This window comes from Semicossyphus pulcher, unplaced genomic scaffold, assembly GCF_022749685.1.
Source record: "Semicossyphus pulcher isolate SPU_LCO1_2020_fin unplaced genomic scaffold, fSemPul1.0.p SCAF_4, whole genome shotgun sequence".
Taxonomy (NCBI): domain Eukaryota; kingdom Metazoa; phylum Chordata; class Actinopteri; order Labriformes; family Labridae; genus Semicossyphus; species Semicossyphus pulcher.
Genome location: NW_027211715.1, coordinates 8,192,626 through 8,219,795, shown reverse-complemented (window position 1 = coordinate 8,219,795; position 27,170 = coordinate 8,192,626). Strand labels below are relative to the sequence as shown.

Sequence of the window (27,170 nt, the reverse complement as noted above, 5' to 3'; positions counted from 1 at the left end):
CACATTTACCTTTGTTAGGTTTTGCTCCATTTGTATGAGTAAATGAACCAAACTGAGAGGAATTGCCTCTTCCAGTTGTGGAAATGCCCTTTAGAGCAAGAAAAGTCATTATAGCACATGATGTTCTCTCTGTTTGATCTGCTGCTTTGATGTTTGAATAAAGCATGTCCCGGGCCTAACGCGCACACACTCACATCTTACTGTGAAGGACATTTCACTAATATCCTGCTGTGTAAGACCTTAGCTGAGATTTCTGCTGCTTCTTTTCATAAGTCAGCAATTTGATTGCAGGGCAAATCTTGTCTTCTAACCCACAATGCAACATGCTTTCTTATAACATGAAATATGAGAAAAGAAAGCAAAGAGCTCATGACATTTCCCCCCCCCCTTTTTTTTTTAAGCACACTGGTCACACATCTTTGCACATGTTCTCCCCTCCCAGGCCTTTCGCTGCGTTGAATTGATTCACTGACATTGACAGTGTGGGTGTTTGTTTCGTCAGCAAGCAGTGGAAGGAGGGAGAACAGTGGAGGAATGCAAGAATCAAATGATTAGCACAAGAGGAGGGGAAGAGAGGAGGAGCATAGGAAGTGTGAGAAGATGAAATGGGTGCCAGGGGGTAGTAGAAAAAAAGAATGTAGCACGCGTGCAAGACAAGGTCAGAGGGACGTTAAAGTTTGAAAGCTTGGAATCCGTCACGTCTCTGATGCATCATGCCTCGGCTAGTTTACAGCTCAGGCTCGGCAAGTCATCGTTTATGTTTACAACAGAATATTTTAAGTATGAGTGATTGACTTTTCTTTCAGAACTTGGCTGTTATACATTCACAGCAGAATGTGTTCCCTTTGAATGGAGCCTGTTACATCATGGCTGTTTTGTAGCTTTAACAGTGTTTGGCTATTGAGTTTCCACCTGTTTGTTTGTTTGTTTGTTTGTGTTTTGCAGCCAGCACTAAAATAAACTGGCAATGAGTAAAAGGCATTTCCCTCTGTTTTAATGGCCACAGAAAAAGGGACAAAGAAAATCTTGTCTTCTAAATAAAAATCCCTCCAGATTTATTTTGCCAAATACACACTGACTGAAAAGTTACGGTTTCCTAAATTCTGTTCAGTTTTAACGAATCAAGATACATTTTTGAGTCAATTAAGAGCAACATTTTTTAAATGCATACTAATTGGTAGCACAGGACCTTGACGTGAGCAAAGAAAAACAAACAAAAACTTTTTTAAACCCAAAATACAGTTTGACAAAGTTCAAAGTCCAATAATTTGTTTGCTACTTTATTTTGAAAGAGTAATATTGCATTAGAAACAACACTGGATACGGTTGGTCATATCTGGATAAATTCCAGTGACATTGTATCCATACAATAACAGATGTCAGATAAAGTTTATGTGCTCTCAAAGTTTCATTCAAATGAAATCTTAAGAAAGTCTTTAAAAAGGACAGAAAATGCAAAAGAGGAGGAGTGTTACATAACCAAGGTCGTCTGGGTCATTGAAAAGTATTTTCATCCTTCAGTATACAATCATGAGTAATGTGACCTAACCCCAATCTCAAGTGTCTGGAGAGGCTTGTTTGATGTTACATATGTGCGTTAATGTTTTTTCAGCACTTCACATCACCTTTCCTACATGGATTGTGCTGTATGAGACAAGGCCTTAGCGCAGGTCTCGCCCACATCTCACTGCACAAAGACACAAGCAGAACACAGAATTCATATAAAAGGCATTGAAATATGATGCATATATATATTTTTCCCGCTGAAGATTTCCTGTTTTTTGTCTTGATAACATCAGCAGTACAGTTGTTGTGATACTTTAAAATGTATAAAACACCTTTTGTATACATTCAGTTCAGTTCTGCTGGTGCAGGTCTTTGTCAGGGAATAAGTTGATGTCTTTTCTGCTTGTAGCATATGTGGTAAGATTAGAGCCTGATGATGTTCTGGAACATTAATGCATCATTCCCCCCCACACACACACACACACACACTACCATTTACAATTGCATAATCTTGTGATCTATGTTAAGACACATTTTCCCATTTACATGACATATTTTAGTCATTTCCCAGACACCTCGTACACATTGTGTTCCACAGTCATCTGGATAAATGGCAGCATTATTCAGTTCTCTAAAGCAATGCTGTTTAGATGGATGCTTTCACTTTTATTGCTCATATATGTAAAGTATCTATTTCAGAGTCAACTTGCAGCTGTAAACATGAAATGCAGCTGGAATAACTGCATATGTGACAGCAAACACTTTCACTACAGTCAAACAGGATGGTTTGGGGAAAATGTGGGAAATAAAGTCAGGAATGCAGGACAATAAAATTTAGTGCTACTTTTGTTAGCCTGAAGGCATTTTCTCAAGGTTAGGGAAATATTTTTGCCACAGTTAAAATCAGATTTGAAAGCAATTGTGCTCAAAATGGGAGGAGGTCAAGATTCAAATAAAGATAGTTTGAAATATCTGAAAAGTATGAAAAAGCTGAATGATATTCTTGCACTCTGAGAAGGTCCCTTTCTTCAGCTCAGTCTTTTTTCAAGTCTTGCAAGGTGCCAGGCTTTTATATCAGATCATGAAGTGCAAATAACTCCACAGGGACATTGTCAAACTTGTAAAACTGATAAAAGGTTATTGTGGATGAGTGTTGTTGAATGCCTGAGGCAAATACAATTCCAAACGTTTATGTTCAGAGCTCTTTTATGTGCATATTTGTATGGGTTTACACTCCTATTACATAATAGCATATTCTTACATTGAACTCCACATAAACAGCAGATTAGTCAGTGGCCCAACGCTTAAATATATGACGTAGGTACCATTTCTGCATCATTTCTGAATAAAGTCAGTTGAGGCCGTATGAAAAACAAAGAGGCCAGCTAGAAGAGTGTTCTTCATTTCCTGTGTGAACTAATGCTCAATGTTGACATATTTTAAAAAGTTACGCAACTTGAGTTGCTTACGAAACATACATGTTAGTTATGCTTCTTATATACCATCTGTAAGTTAGTAACATGACCATGTATGTGCGTTACCACATATATAAACCCGAACCCTAACCCGAATCAAGATTTTTTGGTACCTAAACATAACCAAACTGTGACACCTTAGAAACAATAATCAGCTACTAATAAACTCATAAAATCAATACTTTTCTCAACAAGCTTTCTTTTAATTATGACTGACAGTGCAAATGTATCATCGCTAGCTTGGCCGCTTTATTTTGAAAGTGTAAGCAGATGTGGCTTATTTGATTAGACTTCCAAAATAAAGGGGCAAAGTAAGCAATAACAAACATTAAATTATCTTCGTTAGCTTGGCCGCTTTATTTTGAAAGTGTAATCAGATAATGCTTATTTATCATTGCTAACTTGTCCACTTCATCCACTTTATTTTGGAACTCTAACCAAACGTTGCTTGTTTATCAACCCTAACTTGGTACCTTTATTTTGAAAATCAAACTGGATGGTCCATATTTATTATTGCTTACTTGACAGCTGAGCCCTGCTACTGCAAAATTGACAGTAGAGTGGTAACTATACAGTATTATCCTATTTTGAGGTGTAAGGCTACTAATAAATTTTTTTATTTTTACAAGTTGGGATGGGAACGTCATGTACATGGATACCCAATAGTTTGTTTCAGAGCGTTGGAGAGTGAAACACTTGATCAGTCTCAGATCAGACCTGATGGGTAAGAGTGAGCCGTACAGTGTGAAAGTAGAAGATGAAGAAGAGATGAGGAGGTCAAACAGAAGACTAGTGACTGCAGAAGACAAAGAAAAACGTTTGTAGTTGAACTCTATTGATACATTATAGGAAGAAGTCAGTGCTCAGCTCCCTTTCTTACAATCTTCGCCAACTCATGTTGTTGTAGTACTTGAGTCCCATCATCACACTTCTCCAAAGCAATGTTCCTGTGCGTCCTCACTGCTCATAGTCTCTGTTAATTCCTCTCATCAGATTGTTTGCAGAAGTGCATTCGACTCTCAGTTTTACCTTCGGGAATGGATTCTGTATTTATAGTTTACAGCCTGTAGGGATTTTATCCAAGGTCAGTAGTAGATTACCTATTTGGCTCATTGAGCCGTGCGCTCTGTTAGATCCCCTTTTTAATGTGCATTGGTGATTGATTAAGCCGCCGTGTTTCTATGCTGCTGCAGACCTTGACGGATGCATACAGAGAGCAATATGTATGTATGGATAGCTCTTGTGCTGAATGTGCGATCGATGCATGGACTCTCCTCGCAATAATTACCTCATCCAGGAGAGGGGGAAAGCCTTAGGGTTCAGTGTGTATGTGTGTGTGTATTATCCTGGGTGTATGTGTGTATAATGCTTGCCTCCCAGCGGGCTTTTTGAATCATGGATTGTTGCACAGTGTCAGAGAGCGTGAAACTCCTCTTCATCAGGCGCCAATCAATGCTGATGGTGAAGAGATGAAGGTAATGGATAGACAAGGCAGATAGACAGATGGAAAAAGAGCAACTGCACTAGACAAAGACAGGAAGAGAGTCTAGATAGACTTGGAGAAAGGAAATCAAACTGTGGTATTGGCTGCAGTGAATGATATATAGAAATCATAGATATTACAAAGTTATTCCATGTGCTGTTTCCAGAGCTTTAGGCATTCACAAAAAAAAAGTTTGATGACAGGTGAATCGCCAAATACAAATGTTCAGCCATAAAATATATTTTAATGATGCCTTGAGGCTGTTTTTGTGAGGTATTAATAACATTATATGCATAGGTTTAGTTAGCAGTGGTGTTAAAGTGAAATGTATTCTATTCTATGTTTTGCTCCACTTGTGTATATAGATGAAAAGAACAACATTTTGAAACTCAATATAAAATGTGAAATGGTTTAGCAGGGATGCTTTATTGTATTACACCATATAGGGGCTCATAAAGTTGTGGCCAGTAACGGTTTCTTTGACATATTAAGATGGATAACCTGATAATCCTGAGATTAATGAGATGAGACAATAGCAGGAGCAGTGTGGTAGGTTGCTCCTATGGCACACCAGCTAAAGCTGCTGTGAGGAACTGATGGTTTGTGACGATTTTGTCACCCTCTGTGAACAAAGTGATAACTCGTATCTCTTTGCTGATTTGGTCCTGTACATGCTTAATTTGTGTTTTTAACAAAAAATCTCATCCTGCTTTCTTTAACAGTGATATATCACTCACTTTACATTTTTGCCCTGGAAAATGTAAACAACGGCAGCGTGCTGTTTCACTTTTTTGCACATCACTTTGTCTGACACCTACCCCCCTCCGGCAGTTTCAGGCATTTGGTTTAAACTAAGACAGTGTCACAGTCATCAGCCACGAGTCAGTGGAAGGCCAAAGAAAGACCAGATTTGAACAGACACAGGGATCACCATCTCCTCTGTATGACTACCTGTTATTCACCATATGTCGGTTCATGTGTTATAAAATGAAACGTGGATGTGGTTGGAATAGACTACATTTTCACACACAATTTACAAAATTTTCACTAAGCTGTAGACATCACAATTAACATGGAACAACAGGCAGAACGAGGGCGAAATCCTTCTAACATTTTAACTGAACCTTGCGATGGTACCGAAGAGTAAAAGGGCAAGGCAGTTTTGATTCTTTTTTATTTATTAAATTTGGGTTCTAAATTCAAAATGTTCTGGTAAGGTCAATGGTCGAGACAAAATCTAACTTTCCATATTAGTGCCAGGTGCAACAAAAATGAATACGTCTCAAAAGCCCCCCGAAGATAAACCCTCTGCTCTAAGATCCAAAAGTTAAGAATAAATTTGAATTGCCAAAAAATCATCCCCAGATTTAAAAAATCCTGCTCCTCTCATTTATTCTCAACATTTTTACGTTATCGAAATTTTGACCGTCTTCACATCATTTCGGGTTAAGTCAAATGCAAATAAAATCAATAAACCTCTCCTATGTTTTGTCTTACACCCGACACCTACACTCTTCTATACATAGAGATCAAGGAGATAGGGACAGAAGAAGAGACAGAAGAATGAAAATAAAAGAGAGGAAAAAGGAGAACATAAACTAGAGCAGAAATGAAGTGAAGGGCAGAATATGTTTGAATGTAAGGCTGAGAAGATAAAAATAAAGATGGAGTTGGACGAGTCACACTGAGTCAGATGGAAAGAGATGAGCAGTTTGAAGATCCTAATCACTGATCAGGGCCGATGCCAGCTGAGACCTCACCGGTGTGAGTGCTTGTGCTGCCCACACACACACACACACACACAGAAACGCTCACACACATATGCTCCCAGTGACAGGTGGAGGAATGCAGGTCAGTGTCGGGGCCTCCTTGTCACTGGGCAGTTTAGAATTGACACCTGATTGCTGTATGATGTCTCTCTCTCTCTCTCTGTATGTGTGTATTCATGATTGTGTATGTGGTATGTCTGTCTGTCTGTCAGTGTGCGTGATAGGAGCTGTCATGCAGCTGTCTTGTCTGCTCTGATCCCCACTAACCCTCAGTCAAACAACATGCCACCGTAATAGCAGCACATGTGCAGCTCAGAGAGCGGCTGCATCAGTCACAGTCACTTTGATTCTTATGTTCTCACAGCTTTGAAAGTTTTGCACTTCACCCTCAAACTTTTTAATGTTTGCTTTTTTTAACATCTCTTTCTGTTGGGAGTTTCTTTACCCATTCATTTCACAAGGCCAGAGGTTTACAGAACATTTTTGGTGTACAGCAGATTGTGTTGACGACAACCTGTTAAGTGTTTTTTTTATAAAAGTTCATAGTTTTGGTCACCTGCAAGAAGGGTAGTACCACATATATTACAAAAGTCAGCATCGCAAAACTCCAAATGCTTTTTTGCAACACGAGTTAGATGCCCTCTCCTAGTTTGGAAATAACCCACACTTCCATGTTGACACCACTGTGTTCAACAATGTCATAACAAAGATCTCTGACCTTGTCTGACTGAGCAAAACAAATGCAAAAATGTTTCCTCTACCAACCACTGGAGGTTTGCTCTGGCTCTATTTACTCCAAACTGTTGAACTCTGACTTCCCGAAAACTTCACCACCCCACTGAACTTTCCATAACGTGTAGTAGGCTGAACAGGCTGTACAGTAAGGTATTGTTAAAATACCCTTTAAATGTATTACAACAAATGTCTTGACAATAGACTCAACAATATTCACACACACACACGTATCCCTTAATAACAAGAAAAGCAAAGTCAGTGTGATGTTATAGCAAGAAACCATTTTTGTTTCAATACAATATATATAGATACGTTTTAACAGAAAGTCCTTTGCTAAAATTGAGCAAATTGGTATTAAAGGGATAGTTTGGTTTGTTTGAAGTGGGGTTGTATGAGATACTCATCAATAGTAAGTGTAACGGGCACGTAACGGTATTTTCTTTAGTTTGTTGTCTCTTCTACAAACCGCTGACACAAACAGCTGATCCGACGGCGTACGCTGCAGGCGTAGTAACACGTATGTGTTGCGGTCAAATAAAGTGGCATATGGCTTAGCTTCCGTGCCGGCACTCTGGCCGGTTTCTGGCCGTGCTGACCAGCATCCACTGTATGTAGTACACTTAGTATTGATAAGTATCTCATTCAACCCCATTTCAAATAAACCAAACTATCCCTTTAACTTGTACATAACAGGTGTAATTACATGAATATTTTTTATTATAACAGGGGAAAAAATTGTTGCCCATATTTAATATATGTATGATTTAATATAAAGACCATAATCCAGACCTATTATCCAAGGCACCATGCTTGTAGATGGCCTTCTGTCACTCAACACAGTCTTTGCTAACAGGCTTACATGAATCTCCCACTACATTCATGTATTGCTTTGACAGTGATCTCTCGGTGCACATACTCTATAAACAGGTAACACATCCCTAGACAGCGTGTGCTCGGTGTTTCTTAGACATTTTCACATTTCGAAAGAAGCAATTCTTGTGTCTCGGTGCTTATTCAGCACGTAGAAAGCACAAGTCAGCTCTTGCTTATCAAATTGCTTGTCAGATTCACAAAAGAGAGCTCGGAGACTGCTGTAGGACAGAATGATATGCAGGCAGCAGGCTCCCTCTTTAAAGTGGCTGGAGAGAAATGGCCGGCCTTGAAATAAACCAGCAGGATGTTGAATGATGGAGGAATTATTACTCATCAGCATGAGCCACTGACTAAAAGTATCTCAAACCTTTCAAGTGATTCATCGTCCATTCTCTTTCCAACACACAATACAGTTTACTTTATTTTTCAGAGCCATTTATCAACGTAAAGCTTTTTCACAGAAAGGGCCTTTTAGCCTTTGTCATGTTGTAATTGACGGCTGTATCAGTTTTAGAAGGTCGCATGGAATTGATGTATATTTGCATAAAATTGCTGGCCATTTGTGGCTGTGGCTAATGAAGGTAGTTGGAAAGGATTGAAGGGGTCATTTACTGATCAGTAGATGGCTATTTTAAGCCCTGTGGCATCACATGTTGTGGATGTTATTGCCTTATTGTGTGCGTGTTTGTGTGTGAGTGTGTGTGTGTGTGTGTGTGTGCGTGCGTGTGTGTGTGTGTGAAGGCTTAAGCTCTGTCATTATATAATTGTGATTTTCTGTCTGTCATGCACCCTGCTGGCATACCTTGTTATACTGCATGTTTGCAGATCTGTTCTGTAGCTATTGTGTGTTCTTTGTGTGTGTGTGTGTGTGTGTGTGTGTGTGTGTGTATCAGTGTGTGTGTATATGCGATCTCAGTTACTTTTGTTTAAGCTGGCATGTGTTTATGTCTGTGTATGTACAATTTACTTGAATTAAAATGCTGATTTCTTGGTATTAATAGAGAAGCCGCTGACAACTTCCCCTGAAAATAAATTATACCAAAACGCTCCAAAGCTCCAAATCGGTTCTGAATTCTAGCGTCGTTTCCACTTCAAGAAAACCTATTTCATGAAGAAGTAGTGTGAACCTGCGGAAAATGCCCTTATTTGCTTTCTTTGATAAGGGTTGGATCAGAAGAATGAAGCCACTCATTTCTGGATGTTAAATATATTGCTACATCAAGTAGCCACTTGGCCTAGCTTAGCATAATGTGGGAAAAAACCTAGCCTGGCTTTGTTGAAAGGTAATATAATTCATGTATCACCAAAGCTCACTGAAAAATATTGTATTTTTTAAGTGCAGTGACTTCGGCTCGCTTTTTTTCCCCATTTTTCCATTCTTGATGATAAGCTTCGCTAACTGGCTAATGCCCTATGTTTTACACATAGGGTATTGAGCTTCTTATTTATCTCTATTCAAGGAAGCTTATGTCACTTAATGACAAACTCTAAAAAAAAATAAAAAAAATGTTTTTTTTTTCTTTTATTTTTTTCATGACCTTTCTCTGTATTGAATTATATTCAAAACAGGACAAGCTTGAACCTGTGGAATTCTGTAGTTGAAATTGGAAAAAATTGAAATAAAAAAAACACAACCAAACAAAAAAATTATATTCAACCATAAATTGAAACAGGATGCAAAACAGAAATCAGTGTGCTTGGTCTCTATTATGAGCTCTTTTGTGTGTGTGTTTTTAGGCTCACACACACAAAAGACGCTCTAAAAATACAACAGGGGGAGTTTGTCACATGCTTCCGTAAAGCACTTTGTTCTTAAAAATGCTGTTTCTTTTACAGCTTTTGCCTTTGTCTTTGCTACTGTGATCATTTCCAAATGTTAACACAATGCCTCTGATATGTATAATTGATGCCTCTGTATGCACTGTTTCAAAGGTTTATATCTTTTGATCCTAAGAGGTTGATTTTCTGTTAAATCTTCATTTTCAACAGAGAACTAATATTTTTTTCACCTCTTTTTTTTAAAGCCCCTCTTTTCTTGCTCCTTAACTTTCTTAAATGTACAGTGAAATCCTACTGTAAACATGTGAAGTGGACATTGTGGTACTGTTTACCCAGTCTTCTTGTCAGTGTGAAGATTTTTCCAAAAAAGGGGCTATAGAAACATTAATTATTGACATACATTCTTATCTTTTGAGAGCATCTTTTGAAAGCTTTGTGTGTTCTTGATCACCCTGTTTTCCTCCATCTTCTCCTTCTTGGTCCTATAGGTCCCCTTACAAAGAAACACACTGATGATTTAAGTGATAGTGACCGCACGGACGACGAAGGTATTTTTTCCCTCGATGCCAAACTGATTTGCATGACAAGGGAATCCAAACTTACCCTTTCTCCTCCAATTTTTATCTTCTTTGATTTTCTTAAATTTCTTGTCCTTTTTTTGAAAGTGATGGACATTTTCTTTTTGCTCTTTACTCGTAAACTCTCTTTTTGGGCTGGATGTGTTTTGTCCTTCTCAGCTTGATGTCTAAAGTTTACATGTCTACCACCATTCTTTGATATTAATACTCTAACATAGACTCTCTGCTTGGATTTGCTGTTTCCTTTACCTTTTTCGTTCCTTTTCTATGTTGCATCCCACCAGCAGATCAAGTTACTATTAACCCTTTAGCCAGCTCTTAACACATTTTGCATGTCTTTCCTTTTAATCCGTCTTGTTTCTATAATAAGATCATGTTAAAAAAATCAACTAATGGCTAACTGGCTTTAACGGAAAAAATTAGACGTGTTGACATTTTGGGCGTCAAACCAAAAACCTTTATACATGTTGAGCCTAAAAAGACATGAAAATACTGAACAAAATAAGAGTAAGCATCTCTCTCAGCCCTGTTTCCTGCGAAGACATGTGGGTTGTTATCTCTCCTGGCATGGTTTCCTCTCCTACAGGGCAAAGTCGGAGCTAATTTACTGCACACAAGTATGTGAAGCTAACTTTCTGGTCAGCCACCCGCAGTGGCAGTTGGATTCAGAATCTAAGTCTCAGGCTGCCAAATTAGTTGTTCTGTAGCTGCATTTAATGTGGATTGGCTAGCAGACGTGACGGTCTTGGCAACAATAAAATAAAGCAGCATTTGGGCGAGGCTGATTTCAAGTGACATTACTGTCATTATGGTTTTAAGTGATCGTCTGGGCTCTCCATTTTAATGCTTGTTTGCAGAACACACAATCAAAACAGCACATAAATACTCTGTTTCTATTGCATGCTGATTTTCATGGCCAGCTCATGTGGCCTCTGGCAATACAATAATTTTAAAATTTCGAGGGCTGCTTACACAGCAGATTGTAATTTAAATTTTGAAAGCCTCTCTGATAGACGAGGATGCAGACATAATCATATCCTTTGAGTTAAATCTCCACAGAAACAGAGCTTCTGCGTGTAACAGACTGAAGCCATCAGGGCGGGGAGAATAGAGCAAATACAGTCATGCCTGATCAAACCAAAAACGGTAATGCATACATTATCATGTGAATTTTAACGTAAAACTAAAAGCCTGGAGCAAAGTTGGTGATGTATTCATTTATTCAATTTCTCTTCCAACAACATAATTGTCAAAAATAACAACATGGTTCATTCATTTTGTTCATTCAGATCGTTTCCCATGCAAGGTTCAAATTGTAAAGCAATGACAACTGTCAAAATATAACTTTAACTATTAATAGTAAAGTTACTCATTATTCAAAGCTTATTTCCTTTACATGTATGTTGTTACTGGCTTTGGAAATTCAAGTTAGTAGAAGTAAAAGCAGTAGTATTATAAAATACATCCTCTTTTTGGAAGTTTATTTTTTTTTTTTTTATATCAACCTCATTTTAAGGCCATTATTAGCAGAACGGCAGCAGAAGGTCATTTATAATCACTGATGCACAAATATGCATTTAAATCGTATACCTGGTCTGGATGTTTTACCAAAATATATGCATATTTTCTCAGACGTTATATATCGTTTGTTCCTCGAGATTATGAATTGTTTAATGTAATGATTAGATTTGTATGTACAATCTAAAATTTAAGAAATACATGTACCATGGAGAGAGCTGTCCAATAAATAAGTACATGGTGTTCATGTAGAATGAAGTATAAGCACTTAAATAAGGTAATAAAGTGTTTAAGTAAATGCAGGTAGGTACCTGTCCTTAGTGATACAAAGATACATTCTTCTTGCTTCTGCTCATTGATGTTTAACCCAACTGTTGCGGTTACATCAGATCTGCCTCCGAGATATGTTGCTGTAACGTCAATGTACATTATGCTCGAACTAAAACTGCAATCTGAGATCAAGCCTCGGGCAAAGATTTCTCTCATACCTCTCAATTTCCAAATTAAATAAAGGCCAAATTCTGATAAAGGTGATCGCTCCAAAATATCGTTCAAGCAAGACTGGATGCCTTACAAGGAAAGTAACTCCACACTAGATTAAAGACCTACACTGCCTCAATCTATGCCGAATAATCACATACTGTATGCAAAACATGTCGGTTTCCTCCCAAGTATAAATATAAATAGAGCCTGATTCAGTCAAACTCACTAAATCACATGGCAACAGTGAGATACCTGCTCATCACATGGGACCTGTAAACCCTTGGAACACATGTAAAATGCAATAAATACATTCGTATTCCCACATACTGTTTTTGCGTTTAAGGCATTTGATCCTATGAGTATTGGGCACTGACTGATGACAAGCAATACTTAAGGGAACCAGAGGATACCCCACAAAGACTAGGCCAAAACATTGCAACTTCTCCTCTAGATATTTAAATTAAGTGCCAATTCAAAGTTAAGACAGTGTGCTGGAAATCCATTAATCTCAATAAAACAAAAAGATGAACCTTTGTGCGTTGTCGCCACAAACAAGCAGCTCTTTGAAAAGCTGCATTAAGAATAAAATGTCCTTGATAAAACCCTGAGATAGAGTCGTATCCCCTCAAGGCTGCCGCAGTGCAACTTTAATGACAGGCAGAAAGCCTTAATAAGGCACCTCTACTGTATAATGTGACGAAGTAAACAGCAATTACATCCAAATAAGACTCACAACCATCCGGATCCCTTTGATCTGTGCCATCACGCTGTTTTCCAAGAGCTCTCTCACACACACACACACACACACAGACACAGACACAGTCACACACGCCAATAAGATTAGAGCGAGTCACACAGCTCACACAGATCTATTCAATGAAATCCCAGCAAGCTTCAAGTATTATCTCGATAAAGGATGCGGGGCAGACAACTAATCCAGTTTAATATAGAGAAAAAATATGTTCGAGAACACACACATACACGCACACACACACACACACACACACACACGCACAGTGTCACACACACACACACACACACAGTCAAACACTCTGTAGCCCCATCCATGCTGACTCTGATCAACTCGTATCCCCCACAGCCATTCTTGAAGCTCTTAACCTTTGACCATTTGTCGCCCTGTAGATGCAAACTGAATGAGGACATCCCCTAACCTCCCCACCCCTCCCACTCAGCAAATCTTGGATTTTACAATCTCTTTATACTCAGTAAAGCTGGTGTTTGTAATCCTTTTGTGCTGGGAATAGAGATGTAAACAGGAAAGTCCCTGAGAGCGGAGGATTTGTTAGAAGCGCCGTTTTCTTTTCTTTTTTTAACAGGAATATTGCCAGAGTGGTTAAATGTGGGTATACAGAAGCAAAGTCGCCATGAACGGTGGTATCTACAAGGCTATTATGGGGCCCCTGGTACCCTATATAAAACATTATATGGGAATACCTGCGAGATATTAATCTTCCAATACGCTATGGATATATTACTTTGAGTGTGGAGGGCACAGGGATATAGATTTTGCTGACAGCATGAGGACAATCCTGGAGCTGAGGAAAGGATGATAAAAGATGAACCAGGGAATGTGTTACCTTGTACATCCAGCTCGTCCAGAGGCTCCAACTGGTGTCATTTTAGGCCCGACTCTAACTATTTGCCTGCTTAATGTCACGTACATTACAAGTTAAAGTAAAATCTCCTTAACCACTACTGCGAGCATCTTACAAATTAAAATATAGCCAATGGCAATTCATTAAGTAATAAGTTCACTTTTAATGGCAAAGTAGTGTAAAATCTGGAATATAAGTGGCACCGGAATATATAATATCTATTTTTGGTGGGTATTCCAGAGGCAAAGAGCTAATAAAAACGTGTATACAAGTTATTTCAACACTGTTTCTTTTCATTTGAAACACATTCAAAACACACACAAATTACAGCCTACCATCTGTTTTCACCATGTCGAGTTTGCAATCGTTCTAGCTACCGGTGCGGTACCGTTGTGGCAACTTACGGTAATGCTGATTGATGTGACGGTGGTGGCTACAATGGCGATCATGATGGTACGTGTCCGTGATGAAGCATTACAATCAGGTTAGTTTTCCTCGCTTAAAACAGTGAGGAAAGCAGCACTGCGGCATATTGTAAATAGGAGACGTAATAGCAGCTTGATCCCGGAAACAGTTTAATGCGGAGATGTGGAGTCACCACTTAACAACCTATTCGTGCCATCATCTAGGTAAGATACCTGACACAATAAAATACCTCTCCCTGCATTTTATACTGGCATATTGGTAGCACCGGACGCAGCCCTCTTTTAGATGAAAAAAATGTTATTAAAAGTGCGTCTTGTAAACCAAATTTTACGAGAAATTACAATTCAAAAGCAATTTAAATTCCAGTTAAATCTGAAGTAAAGAGAACAAGGATTTAATCCTGCCTTCTCTTTATGGTCTCCTATAAAATAAGTGTTAAAAGCTTGTACACTTAAAAACATATGACCATTTACTTATTTTCTGCCTCTATAGTTGACTTCAGTGGTCATGTTAAATCAGCTGAAATTACCAGGGGTGCACGATAATTTCTCCATGTCATTGCTATTGGCTGATAAGGGCTTAAAAAGGTAATATCAGCATCTGCCCCTTTTCTTCAAATATCATGATGTACCAGGGTGACTCTTTCAAAATAACATTGACTGTGGGCCATTTCTCAATAAGAGTTTGCATAATATGTTAATTGCATTACAGGAGAGATTTGATGCCTCTGCAATTAAGGGGATCAATAACGCTATCAGCAATCAGCCAAATAAGTTGGAAAACAATTGGCGCAAACTTTATAAACAAAAACCTGATATCGTTATTTCCTACTTTTCAATCTCCTGTGTTCACCCTGACTTCCTACCTAAACCATTTTGCAAAGCTGCAACGAGGAATGGGCAACCAATTCCCCATTCAAGTCATACAGAAGAAATTAATAAAATGAATAGTAGCATCAAATATCCATTCATGTTAAAATGTCATGCAATGATGTATAAGTAAATATGACAAATAATACATGAGCTGTAATGGTTTAAATGTCAGTTTGTGAAATTATAAGCTCCTATTTGGGACTGTAATGCCATGCTAAGAGAATGTACTGCACATGGCAGAAGTAAATATGCCATCAAATGTGCATGTCATGCCACTTTCCATATGCCAGTGGATGTGTGCTCTAACGAGCTACATCAGCACAGCTGCACTGATTACACAGGAGTGTTTCCTCTGCAAGCATTTGAATTGCTGTTCACCACGGGGTCTCATTTTGTTTCTTGTTCCTCTTGCCCAGAGTCCCCATGGCTTTGCTCCCTGCAGCAAAAGATAAAAAAAACACCTCTGCACCTTGTGTCTGCTGTTGGTTTGATAAGTCCTCTACACCGGCTGAGGGAGAGGATACCAAAGTTGTTGCAACAGCCCCGAGGCATCTCTCAGGGTCTGCTCAGAGAAATCTAAAGCACCTTAGTCTCTTTGATCATAACCTCATTCCTCGAGGAAGCAATGATCTACTCTATGTTGGCATGGTACCTATCCTCTGACAAACTCTCCCTTGCCTGCACTCATCCCTGGGAAGATTGGATGGTCAAATCACTACAAGATTGCATCTCATTTTAGCTCTCCTAAAAGCAAGCTTTAATCTCGCTGCTCGCTGTAGAAGAAACCCTAGAGGACAGTCGGATGTTCCAACATGTTCCAAAACACCTTTGCTGGAAACTTAAAACATTACTGGAAACTGAAATCATCTACAGTTACAGAGGAATTAAAGGACATACTGATATTACCAATAATCATGTAAATATACCAGTAATCAGTCTGAAAACACAATTACCTCATACAAAAGGATGATGGAAAGAAATACGATTTGCAATAAGCTGAATGATGATTTATTGATAAGTAAGGGGAATGAAGGTAGAAACTGGGGTTTAGTGGGGTTTTTTGGCTCGGAGTCTTGCAATTGTGGCCAATAAAGGATGCCAGAAAATCATACTGAGAGCGAGCTGGATTGCATAAACCTAAAACCTCAAGGAACAATGTGTTCAGTATACATCGGGACTTGTTTCAGCCAGTAAATCCAGGTAAATTCAGGTAAATCCATCAAATGCTCAAACACAGCCAAGACAATCTTATCCTAACCTCAGCTCATTACCGCTGACCTTCAGTTCAATGCTGAACAAAAAGAGGCGGTTCGAACAGCCGCCCTGGATGTATCTTGCTGATGCCGATATTAATATATTCATGTAATACTTGAAAGCACTTGTACACACACACATAGTGTAATATAAAGCTTGCTCAAAGAGGCTATGGATATCAGCCTTTTTTCTCTCCCAACTGATCAAATACAGCAGCTTGGACAGTTGCCCAAATACCATCAACTCTGACCCTATAAGTATGAAAATTGCCACATTTCTGAACACCGTCCCCTAGATTATTGTTTTGATGTACGTTTAATATAGTTTTCGTCAGTTACATTACGTATGTGACTTAACTTAGTCACACTAGGCAATGCATGTCCGATTCTACTTTGAAACCCAAATCATGATCTTTCCCAAACATTGACCAAGTGTTAAGTATTGTCGCATGTCCAAAAATCTACAGCTTTATTTTGAAAGTCTAACCAGACTTTTCATATTTATTAGTGCTTACTTGACTGCTAAGTCTTGTGCCAAAGGATTACTTACATTGTCATATCTTGAAGCATAGGGCCACAAACATGGCTGCCGTATTTAATTAATAGGGAGTGAGAATGTGTTGGAAGATCATCCATCCATATTGGATTTCCATCCTTCCATCTATTATCTACACAGCTTATCCTGTTTAGGATTGCGGGTGCTGGAGCCCATCCCAGCTGTCATTGGGCGAGAAGCGGGGTACACCCTGGACTGATCGCCAGTCTATCACACGACAGACAACCTTTCACCCTCACACCCACAATTTAGAGTCACCAGTTTACCTGACGAGCATGTCTGTGGACTGTGGGAGGAAGTCTGAGTACCCGGAAGGAACCCATGCATGCACGGGGAGAACATGCAAACTCCACACAGAAAGGGCCGCTTCATTCGAACCGGGAACCTTGTAGCTGTGAGGCAACAGCGCTATCCACTGCAACACCATGCTGCCCCATATTGGGTTTGCTTTAAATAATATAAAACTAGTTGAGAACCCAAAAACATATGAGTAATCCACAAATGATATTCTCAGATATTTGACACTCACTCCCCTCCTCATGGTCATGCTAATCACATGCTAATCACATTTATCATCATCGTTTTAATGAAATAAGAATCATTGTTATCAACATCATTATCATTGTCTTGGTTGGCATCATCATTAGTGCTGCCAACATCAATTGTCGTGGTTGTTACATCATTTAAATCTGATTTGGTTATTATGATCAATATCATCATCATCACTAACATGTTAATCAGCATCATTACTGTCATCAGTAACATCAAGTTCACTGTTGTCTTCATCGTTAAATAATTGGTAATAAAACTACTGTCTTGTTATCACCACTGCCACTGTCGTGGCTGTCACCACCATTGCCATCATCACTATCACATCAACATTATCATCATCACATAACCACCATCATAGACAAAATTATAATAGTCATCACCATTACCCTATCATTTGTGCCTTTTGATTTCCCTCCTCTCCTTTTGTCAGCCTACACACATACTGTATGTACTGTGAGATACACACAGGAACGCACACACCCTTAGCATTATCCCCTGACCTTTTTTGTCAGAAGTTTCTGGAAGCCCTCCAAGGAGAGTTATGATGTGCCGCTACACAGTGGCCACTGCCTGCTGCGACAGAGGAAGCAGAACAACTAGGAGAAAAAAAAAAACACTACAAAGGACAGAGAATGATAGAAGTGATGTAATGAGCTCTGCACTGAGAGAAACAGGAAAGGACAAACACAGTGGTACACAAACACACACACTCACACAGGAGATAGCATTTTACCTAGATGTGCCTCATTTTAATTTCCCGCTAGATTTTTGTCCTCTTTTACCCCACTTCCTTTTTGCCAACTGAGCTTTTTTCTCAGGCTTTTTTATATTCCATGTTGGGAAGAAAACAGTTTCTGCAGTTGCACAATACAAAGACACACTGCAATATTTAGTTCCTCCTTCCAATTTCTCCTGCATTATATTTCGTCAGTGATGTGTCTTTTACCTTTGGTAATACAGGAGGGTGGTAAAATGAAGGATAAACCCAACAAAATAAAATGAAAATAGGAATACTTTTATCATCATAAACATACTGATGTACATTGTTTACAGTAGGTTAGACCTATTTCATGGGGTAGTCTTACACAATTTAAAAATCATGATCTACCACATCCATGGTAGCCAATCTTCTCTTACATAAAGGCCACAAGCTAAACGCTGAGAATATTAAAAATCGTCACTACTTCTAGATGAATCAGCAACTCAAAAGACAATGGATAGTGAAAATCTGAAGGTACACTGGGCTGTAATCCAAGGTAAACCAGTTTATTTGATAACCCATTACCTACCATTGGAATACAGCTAAAGTTAGCATTTAACTACTTCCTAGCTAACATTACCGTTTAATAGTCTTATATGAGTCCACAAGAATGGTATTATGCATTGTTAAAAAGTCCAATGAACATCTTTGACACCTTTGTTTAAGCATTTAAGAATAATTTCTTGCAATGTTTTGTTAACAGCTTTATGGATGCCATTGTGTGCGTACTAGAAAGCATAGTCAGCCTATGTGCAATCTTCCCACAAAAGTTTTGTGCTCTTCAGCCGCTAATGTTTGGCTTAAAGGGGTTGATGAGATATGCTGCGTTTAGGAATGTCTCCCAGCTGTATGTTAACATAAATATGGAATAAATTTAAGCCTAATAAAAAAAGTTAGCTTTGTCATTACATGCTAACATTAGCCTTGTTTAACGCTAGCTAATGGGTTATCAAATATGTTGTTTTGCTTTGAAATATGGCCCAATTTCCATCCAGAATTACACATATAGTATCTTTTCATTGCTGATAAAACAGAAGTGTTGAAATTATGAAGAATATCAAGATTCCCTTCATTTATATTACTTACAACCTATAACCCAGCGAGCGTTTAAGCATTATCCTTTTATTAACAGCTTCTGATCTTCCCACTCTGGTGTGTTATGTCAGAGGATAAGGACCATCATGTGAATATTATATTTAAAGCCCACAATCATAGCAGTGGTACTGTGAAAGTTCCTTCAAAGTTGACATTTTTCCCTCAAGTATAGGCATTATTTTGTCTACCCCCTGGATTGTGAGTGCTTTTAAACGCACTGTGGGAAAACTTCCCGACACAAACACCATCGCTCTGCTTCTCTCACTACCCTCACAATTTGAGATCTTTTTATTCTCTTGTCTCGGAGGTAACGCTTTTCTGTTTCCCTGCCTGGTTAATTTTTAATTCCGCCAAGACTTACTGATCTCTCTCTGGACGGGAGTCCCTCAGTGGTAAAACATCAGTGGGATAAATGATGTGCGCTGCAGCATGTACTGATGGAGAAGGTTAGGAAGTAGGATGAAAAGCTTCATCTCAGGGATACAGAAGATGAAAGCGAAACCTTGTTTTGAACGTGGGTTGCAGCATGTTGTTAGATCTCTCCAAGTCTTCTCATCCCTTTTGCTCACAACCCAGCTTGTATTAGAACGACGTCAAGGGCTAAAGCTCTAAAATACAGCCTTTCTTTCTTCCACTCTAATCATCCAGATATAACACAGTTTAATACAGCTAATGCTGCTCCGAACAGCAGGCCCACTACTCTTCTTACCTTGACCTCATATTTGACAGGCATTACTACACATTAAAAAAATGTTAGTAGAAAGACACCTGTTTTGTTACAGTATAAATAATCTCAAAAATACGACATAACCTTTACATTATATTCTATTTGGCTGCTGTCTTACTACAGTGTAATTATTAAAATGATTGAGTATTGATTTCAAAAGCTAAAATCAACATCCTTTTACAAAAAACAATAAAAAGGTATCCATAATTTCTAAAGGCAAGTGTCCCATTCAGTTTATGCTTCTGTTTAATTTCCCCTGCTGCCAGTTAGTGCTCTCATACATTTATTTTCACAAAATCAAGGCGAACATTCGCCTACAGCGAAACAACTGTGAAGTGCTAACCTGAATTCAAATTAAAGTTTCAATAAAGCATTGCTGTTTCATAAAACCAAATATGCCAGTTTTTATGAGATTTTCTTCCAGATTAATGACACAAGTTTTACCCTGACATGACAGTTTAGATTGCCATGCTTACATGTTGACAGCCCATTGCCTGGAGGAAAATTAAAATATGAACATTAAATATCCTGTTTCATTAACACCTATATGGAATTTAAAACAGGTTAATAAATAAATAAAACAACACTTTGCAAGCAACACAAACATGTCACGGCCTTCATGTAGAAGAATTTATGGTTTGACGCCTCAAACTAACAAGGTCTCCATGTTAAAAAGCCAGTGTGCCAAAATTACTCATTAGAGAAAAAAAATTAAAGGGGTCGCAAAGCCCCCCCAAAAGTATTGAAATTGCATCTCTGGTTGTCACCTTCAATCTGTTGTCTAATCAGTCCTACCGCCTTCTCCACCTCCTCTTCTTCCTCCTCTTCCTCCCCCCTTTCCTCCAGACATCAGGGAGAGTGGAAGCCCCAAGCCGGTGATGGTTTTCATACACGGGGGCTCCTACATGGAAGGAACTGGGAATATGTTTGACGGCAGCATCCTGGCCAGCTATGGAAATGTGATTGTCATAACTGTCAACTACCGACTGGGCGTCCTAGGTAAGGATCCTGCTGTACAGTGTGATACACAAGCATTGTTGTCATGTTATGTTGTTGATTCCATTAACTTAGCCCAGTTGCTAAGCCTATTTATGTCTTCTTTATTGTTGATTCAATTAGCTTGGGATGGTTTGCCATGGCTATTGGAACCTCTTTTATTGGTGATTCCATTGGCTTAGCCATGAGGCGAAACTATTGGGACTTATTTCTTTCTTTGTTACTCATTTGGTGATACCATATGTTGCTGCTGGTATTTTCCAATGACTTTAGCTGAGCTTAAGGCTAAAACTAGGAAGTTTTTCGTGGCATCAGCCTCTTTTGATAAAGCTATTTGTTGTTGCTTTTTTGCATAGCCTGTGAACCAACTGGAAGTTAGAAAATAATTTTTCTGACTTTCTGATTGAAGATATTACAGATATCAGATTACTAGTTTAGCACGATTCTGGTTCATTGATATGAATCCTCACTCTGTTTCGTTGGTCTTTGCTAATCCTAATAACTGGATTAAACTGGTTTCTACAGCTGGTATCTGCTCTCACATCTGGATTTGAATCTATGCTGGTTTTGGTTGTGATTTGTCCTCCTGGATTAGTGTGGAGAATTAGTAAGAAGCTCAAAGGAAAAGTAGACTCTCCAGTCTCAAGTCTTTAGTCCTTCTTTCTTTTTCTTATCTCCTCTTCCTCCTTTATTCTTATCTCTTTTCATCAGTGTAATTGCTATTTTCTTGTCCCCCGTGTGTGGCTGTCACTGCCTTACCCAGAGGGCAGGTATATATTCGGACTTATGAAGGAAACAAAGGTCCGCTGCATCCGTTCTCAATGAGATTATGCTGTCATTTGTTTGAATGAAAGGGACTGATTCCATTTACATGTTGTTGTGGTTAGTGGGCTTTTTTCTTCCTTTCTTATTAATCTATACCAGAATAAAGATATGGCACAATATCCGCCTTTCACTCAACAAAAATACAACTTGTCTGCAGGCATGTATGTGTGTGCATTTATTTGTGTGAGCGTGTGCATAAAGAATGAGCATAAAGGCTTAAAGGCAAGCTTTTGAGATGCTGATAGCAGAAACGATGTGAAATATAACATTATTTTTCTCAGCAGGTGGTCTGCAGTGACTCTGTTTCCTCTTCAGTTATTCAGTCTCTGATCTTTTTATGCGACTTATATTTAGCTTAAATTGTAAATACTGAAGATCAGGGAAAACATGTTTGTCTTGCATAAAATCTGATAAAACACTCATGATATTAAGTTTCCTGTAATCTAAAAATCAGGCCCAAGAAACTTGAACTGAATAAAAATGTTCCAGCCATACATGCCAGCGGAGCAATTGTGGTTCACGTCTCTTGGAGACATAACTGTCAGTCAGCCGGTGACTGGATGGACAACCTCCCTCAGCAACCTTCAAGCGCTGCCAAAACCACAAAAGTGGATATTAAACTAGTACTCCATCATCTGCAATTACCAATCATTCATTCCTTTTCAATACCCACTTATTCCTTTTCAGGGTCATGAGGAGGCAGGAGACTTCCCTAGTCGGCAGAAAAATGCATGTATAAAGTACTGTATACTGATACAGTACATTCAAGTTGATAAATTTACAAAGAATGTTATTTTCTCAAATCCACAGTCCAAAACCTGCGTGTGTTCAGGGCTTAAATTTGAATCCTAACTTCCTGTTGTAAAGCAACAGTGCTGACCCTTTTAATACTCATATCACACATGTTGACCTGTCTATAGTTGAATGATAATGGCTTAAAGCATTACCGAAGTGATACCGTCATGGATTCGTGAAAATTCTGAAAGTAATTCCCATAAATTCCAACACAAATTCCATTTTCACATATTAGAAACAGCATGAATAGCAACAATGTGGATGAAAATGCCAAAAAATAAAAGCAAAGACACAATCAATCAATGCAGATTTTATACTTAAATTATTCTGCATGGGATCCCTGTTCCTCTCTCTCTCTCTCTCTCTCTGATATGCGAGCTCCTTAGCGCTGCAGGCCTCATGGCGTTGAGGGAAACTGTATCCCTGCTGGTTAACATGAGGCGCCGCTGTTTGTGCTCAGATTAGACTCTATGTGTTTGTGTTTACCCCCCTGGCAATGGACAAAAGCATACGGCTTTACCTCGCCAAACATGTGAGTGTGTATGAGTGACAGGGAGAGAGTGTGTTCTCGGCTACAGTAGGTGTAAGGCTCATAACCGCTGGGCTTTCCAGTCACTCATCCAGTTTTCAGTGAGTGTACGAGTGAGTTCATTAGGCTGCTCCACTGCCAAAAACCACCATCTTAACAATCTGTTTGGTTCCAGGTTTCTTTTATTCCTTATTTTATCTCTGCTTACTCTGAGGTATTGCTATTAACTGAGGATGTTGAAATTGTCCTGGAACTTATGACATATTCACAGTTTTTATCCATACTAGCCATGTGATCAGACTAACAATGATACATGATAGGTTGACGTTTATGTATCTTGTTGACCAATTGTGTTGTTCTACTAATCAGCGCATTCACTGGTAAGCTTTAACACTTGGTGTTACCTTAAGGGTGCCTAGTCACATTATTTTATGCAGAACCTGGACCCAAGAGTGGTTAGCTGGACTCACAGGTTGATAACTGCTTTCATATTCAATAACTGAACATAAAGAGTTAATTCACAAAATTGCCTCGAGTCTAGAAAACCCTTGAGATTGGCCCAAGTGTAAAAAGTCCCGAAGGCAGGGGCCTAGTCTCCTGAAATAGCCTCAAGGGGAACCGGGGTTGGCCGTGCATTAGAATGAATAGATAATTAAGGTGAGTCTTAGCTGAAAGGAACTCCAGGTATTACTCATCTCAAAAATAGATTCCAAGCCTTTCCACTAAAAGACTAGAAAGCGTTAAGAGACCTTCCTCCATTAATAACTTTTAACTGTCTCCCAGACACTTAATTATGTTTCTAGCCAGCCAGTTAGTCTCCTTTGGTTAAAGTGTGTGGTTAACCTTACCCAGCCAGCCATTGCAGCACCTGTTGGCTTGGAGATGCTGCTCTGCTGACAGAACTCCCTTCCCTCGCCCCAGTGATTCCTCTCCTTGGCTTAGTGTGGGCTTTGTGTGTCTGTTAGAGCCAGCGCTTTGCAGGAAGCCATTAGTGGCTTTAAATATGCAGGGCTGCTGACGTGAAGCTGTATTTATTGTTTAAGGGCCTTGGCTACAATGGATTTGGCCATGGGGCACGTATATAGTATGCTACTGTCAGTGTGTATCCACTGGTGTGTATGAGCTTGTGTGTGTTTAATGAATTAGGAGTTTTTCCTGTGTGCAGATTAATGGAAATTGTCAAAGTCCCATTATTAAGAGGGGCAAGTATTTATTGTCCTTGTCGCCTCACTCTTCTTGGGATACACGGCTATCGGATTTATTTGTTTTACTAAACACATGAATTACTAAAAAAACTAGTTCTCTATCATCAAGATAGAGTATTTAGATATTCAGACAAGTGATAAATGGTGTTATTCTGAAGGCATGTCATTGTGGAGTACTGCTCTGTTTCTCAGTATCTTTAACTGTGCCCCAGTATAGTGCTTCCGCTCCAACACGCACCCACGCAGTGCTCTGACAAACACAAAACCGCAAACATTGATTGCAACTGCCAATACATGAATCCAATACCTCCACGGGGCTTGTTTGTTGTGCTTCCAAAAAGCCGTCTGTGCCTTTAAGGCCAGGCCCTCGCAGTGTTGAGTTTGTTTGGGCCCAGCCAAAACCTTTAATCATGCTGATTGATGAGGTGCATTTCCCTGACTCAAACCTTCTCCAAATACCCCTTCCATTCCAGCCATACATCAGCCATTCAGCCAATTCATCAAGCCTCTGATTGTTTTAAGATATACCTGGCCAGTAAAATATCCATTTCTCTGCAAGGCACTGCTTCTCTAACTGTGCCCTGTGTTTTAGCACCACAATCACTTCTAAACAGCCCTGGCTTTAGAAACCATGCAGGAGAGAACAGCATGTAGAGAGAGCTAGGAAACAATATGCAAATATCTGCATCTCAAAAAAGATTGTATAAGCTGATTGTATTGGATGATTATGATAGTTTCTGAATAATGGATTTTTATGTAGAGTTCTATCATATGTAATTGTGGATTTCTGCTGACTTTAAAAACCGTGTAACGACAGAATAGCTATAAAAAAGTACAAACAAGGGCTGTTTTTGAAAAGCCACAAAAAAGACAGAAAGGTTAAGGAAAGGCCTGGACACATTTTTGCTCTATCATCATTACTCTGGGTGTCAGTAGAGAGATCCAGCTAGCATGGCTTTAATTGTATCCAAATTAGGACAGTGTGTGTTTGCTTGAGGAGCATTTCTTCTCACACAGGCGTTATCCCTAATGTTTACCCATCTCAAATATTACTCCCCCCCTCCTCCCTCCCACTCTCTCTCATATATCTTCTTTCCTTTTCTCCCCTCACCAGTAATTGGGCTTTCTCTTTCACGTTAGTTTTTGTCCTGCCGGCTAAGTGTTGAGGACCATTATTTTCATGCTTATTAATTTCTTTATCCCTGAAACAAATACCCCAATCATTTGGGTTCATTACTCTTTCTTTGCCTCCGTGCAGTGTCTCCTCTCCGTCTCTTTCCTTCTTATCCACCCTCCCTTGCAAGTAGCCCTGACACAGCTTGCTCGGAAACTCATTGAATGCGTCCAACCCTTAAACAAAATGCCTCACTTGATGAGGTATTTATTCAAAACATTTGGATTTGTATCAGCATTCTTTCTCCTTTTACCCTTTTTAAGACCAGCTTTCCTTTAACCTGATTAATCAACTTCCCCCCCCCCCCGAATTTGTGTTTTTAAATGATATAAATACTGTGGCATTCAGTTGTGTAGATATTGTAACAGTATGAGGAATTCACTGAGGCAATTGATGCCCTCTATTGCCCTCTGTAAAGCATTTGATTTGGGATAATCCATGCCAGATGTGGCAAGAAATCAAATGGATTTCTTCACACTACAAAATTGGAGGAGGGAAAAAATTGAGCTGAAGCTTTCAGACTTCCAGGCAACTTCAGATATCTGAGGAAGTGGGAGAAGGATAAGTGAAAATCACTTCCAACTTATTTTCAGTGAGGTTCCAGAAGGAGTAAATATTTTCTTAACCTGAAAGAAAACTTCAAAATAACACTCTTGCAAGTAAGAAGCTACCAATCTCCTCATCAATGTTTGTTCAGTGTTATTTAACGTATTTCTATTAAAATTACAAATGCACGGCATTAATATAAGAAGCTAATTTATCAGAGTTTTTGTGTTGCTATTAGAGCTGCAATTAACAACTATTTTGACTATCGATTAATCTGTTGATTATAACTTCTTACTACTTAATAATTGGATAAAAACAGAAAAATCATTTTAGTATTTCCAGCATTGTATTCAAAACACAAAAATTATTATATCTTGGGTTCTTATAAAATGCAATGTTAATATTCAATAATGTAACTCAATTAATATCTTAATAATCTGTATTTACTTAATAATTGCTTATGTAAAAGGAAAGTACAGACAAGGCCACTACAATAAAAAAGGACAAAGGGGATGCAGGATTCACTTTAGGCTGTCTCTGACTAATGAAGTACTCAAAAACTCCATAACATTATGTTATACTCCAGTGTCTCTCTGACAAAATTTACATCATCATCATCAGCGCTGTACAACAAATGGATGCTCCTCATTGAAAAAAGTTTAGTGCATTTTTAATTAATGAGTTATAGACAAACTCAGCCCTGATACAGTTTTCATGAATAGAGAAATTAGCGATAGAGACCAATAGTAGTTTTAATATCATGCTGTTTGTTTCTGCTTTAAAGTTTGTATTTGAACATAAAGGTTAATGGGTAATAGCTCACTTTTGGAGCCGCCCCAAATGGCGATTCAAGGAACTGCACTTCTTTGCAAGATCGAGTTGGCATAATTAAAATACAGGTCCCAAGGTGTTGGCTTATTTTGCAGCCAATACTAAACCTTTATAGTTCTACAGTATGTGTGTTTGTATGGGTTTAAATGTGTTTTCAGCAAACCTGTGCTGCTGCTTGGATGTTTTGTCCTGGTGCCCTGTGAAGTAGACTAG

The 27,170-nt window shown here is 38.8% G+C and overlaps 1 protein-coding gene across 3 annotated transcripts in view; it reads left to right on the top strand.

Annotated features, from left to right (window-relative positions):
* nlgn1 (neuroligin 1) overlaps positions 1 to 27,170 on the top strand; it is a 294,360-nt gene that overhangs the window by 88,868 nt on the left and 178,322 nt on the right. For 2 of the 3 annotated variants that reach the window (XM_069679484.1, XM_069679486.1), the window contains 2 exons: positions 10,109 to 10,168; positions 20,903 to 21,055. The exons of the other annotated variant lie outside the window; for it this stretch is intronic. In XM_069679484.1, the coding sequence (XP_069535585.1) occupies positions 10,109 to 10,168; positions 20,903 to 21,055 (213 nt within the window). The remainder of the gene's footprint in view (positions 1 to 10,108; positions 10,169 to 20,902; positions 21,056 to 27,170) is intronic. 3 annotated transcript variants of the gene reach the window in all.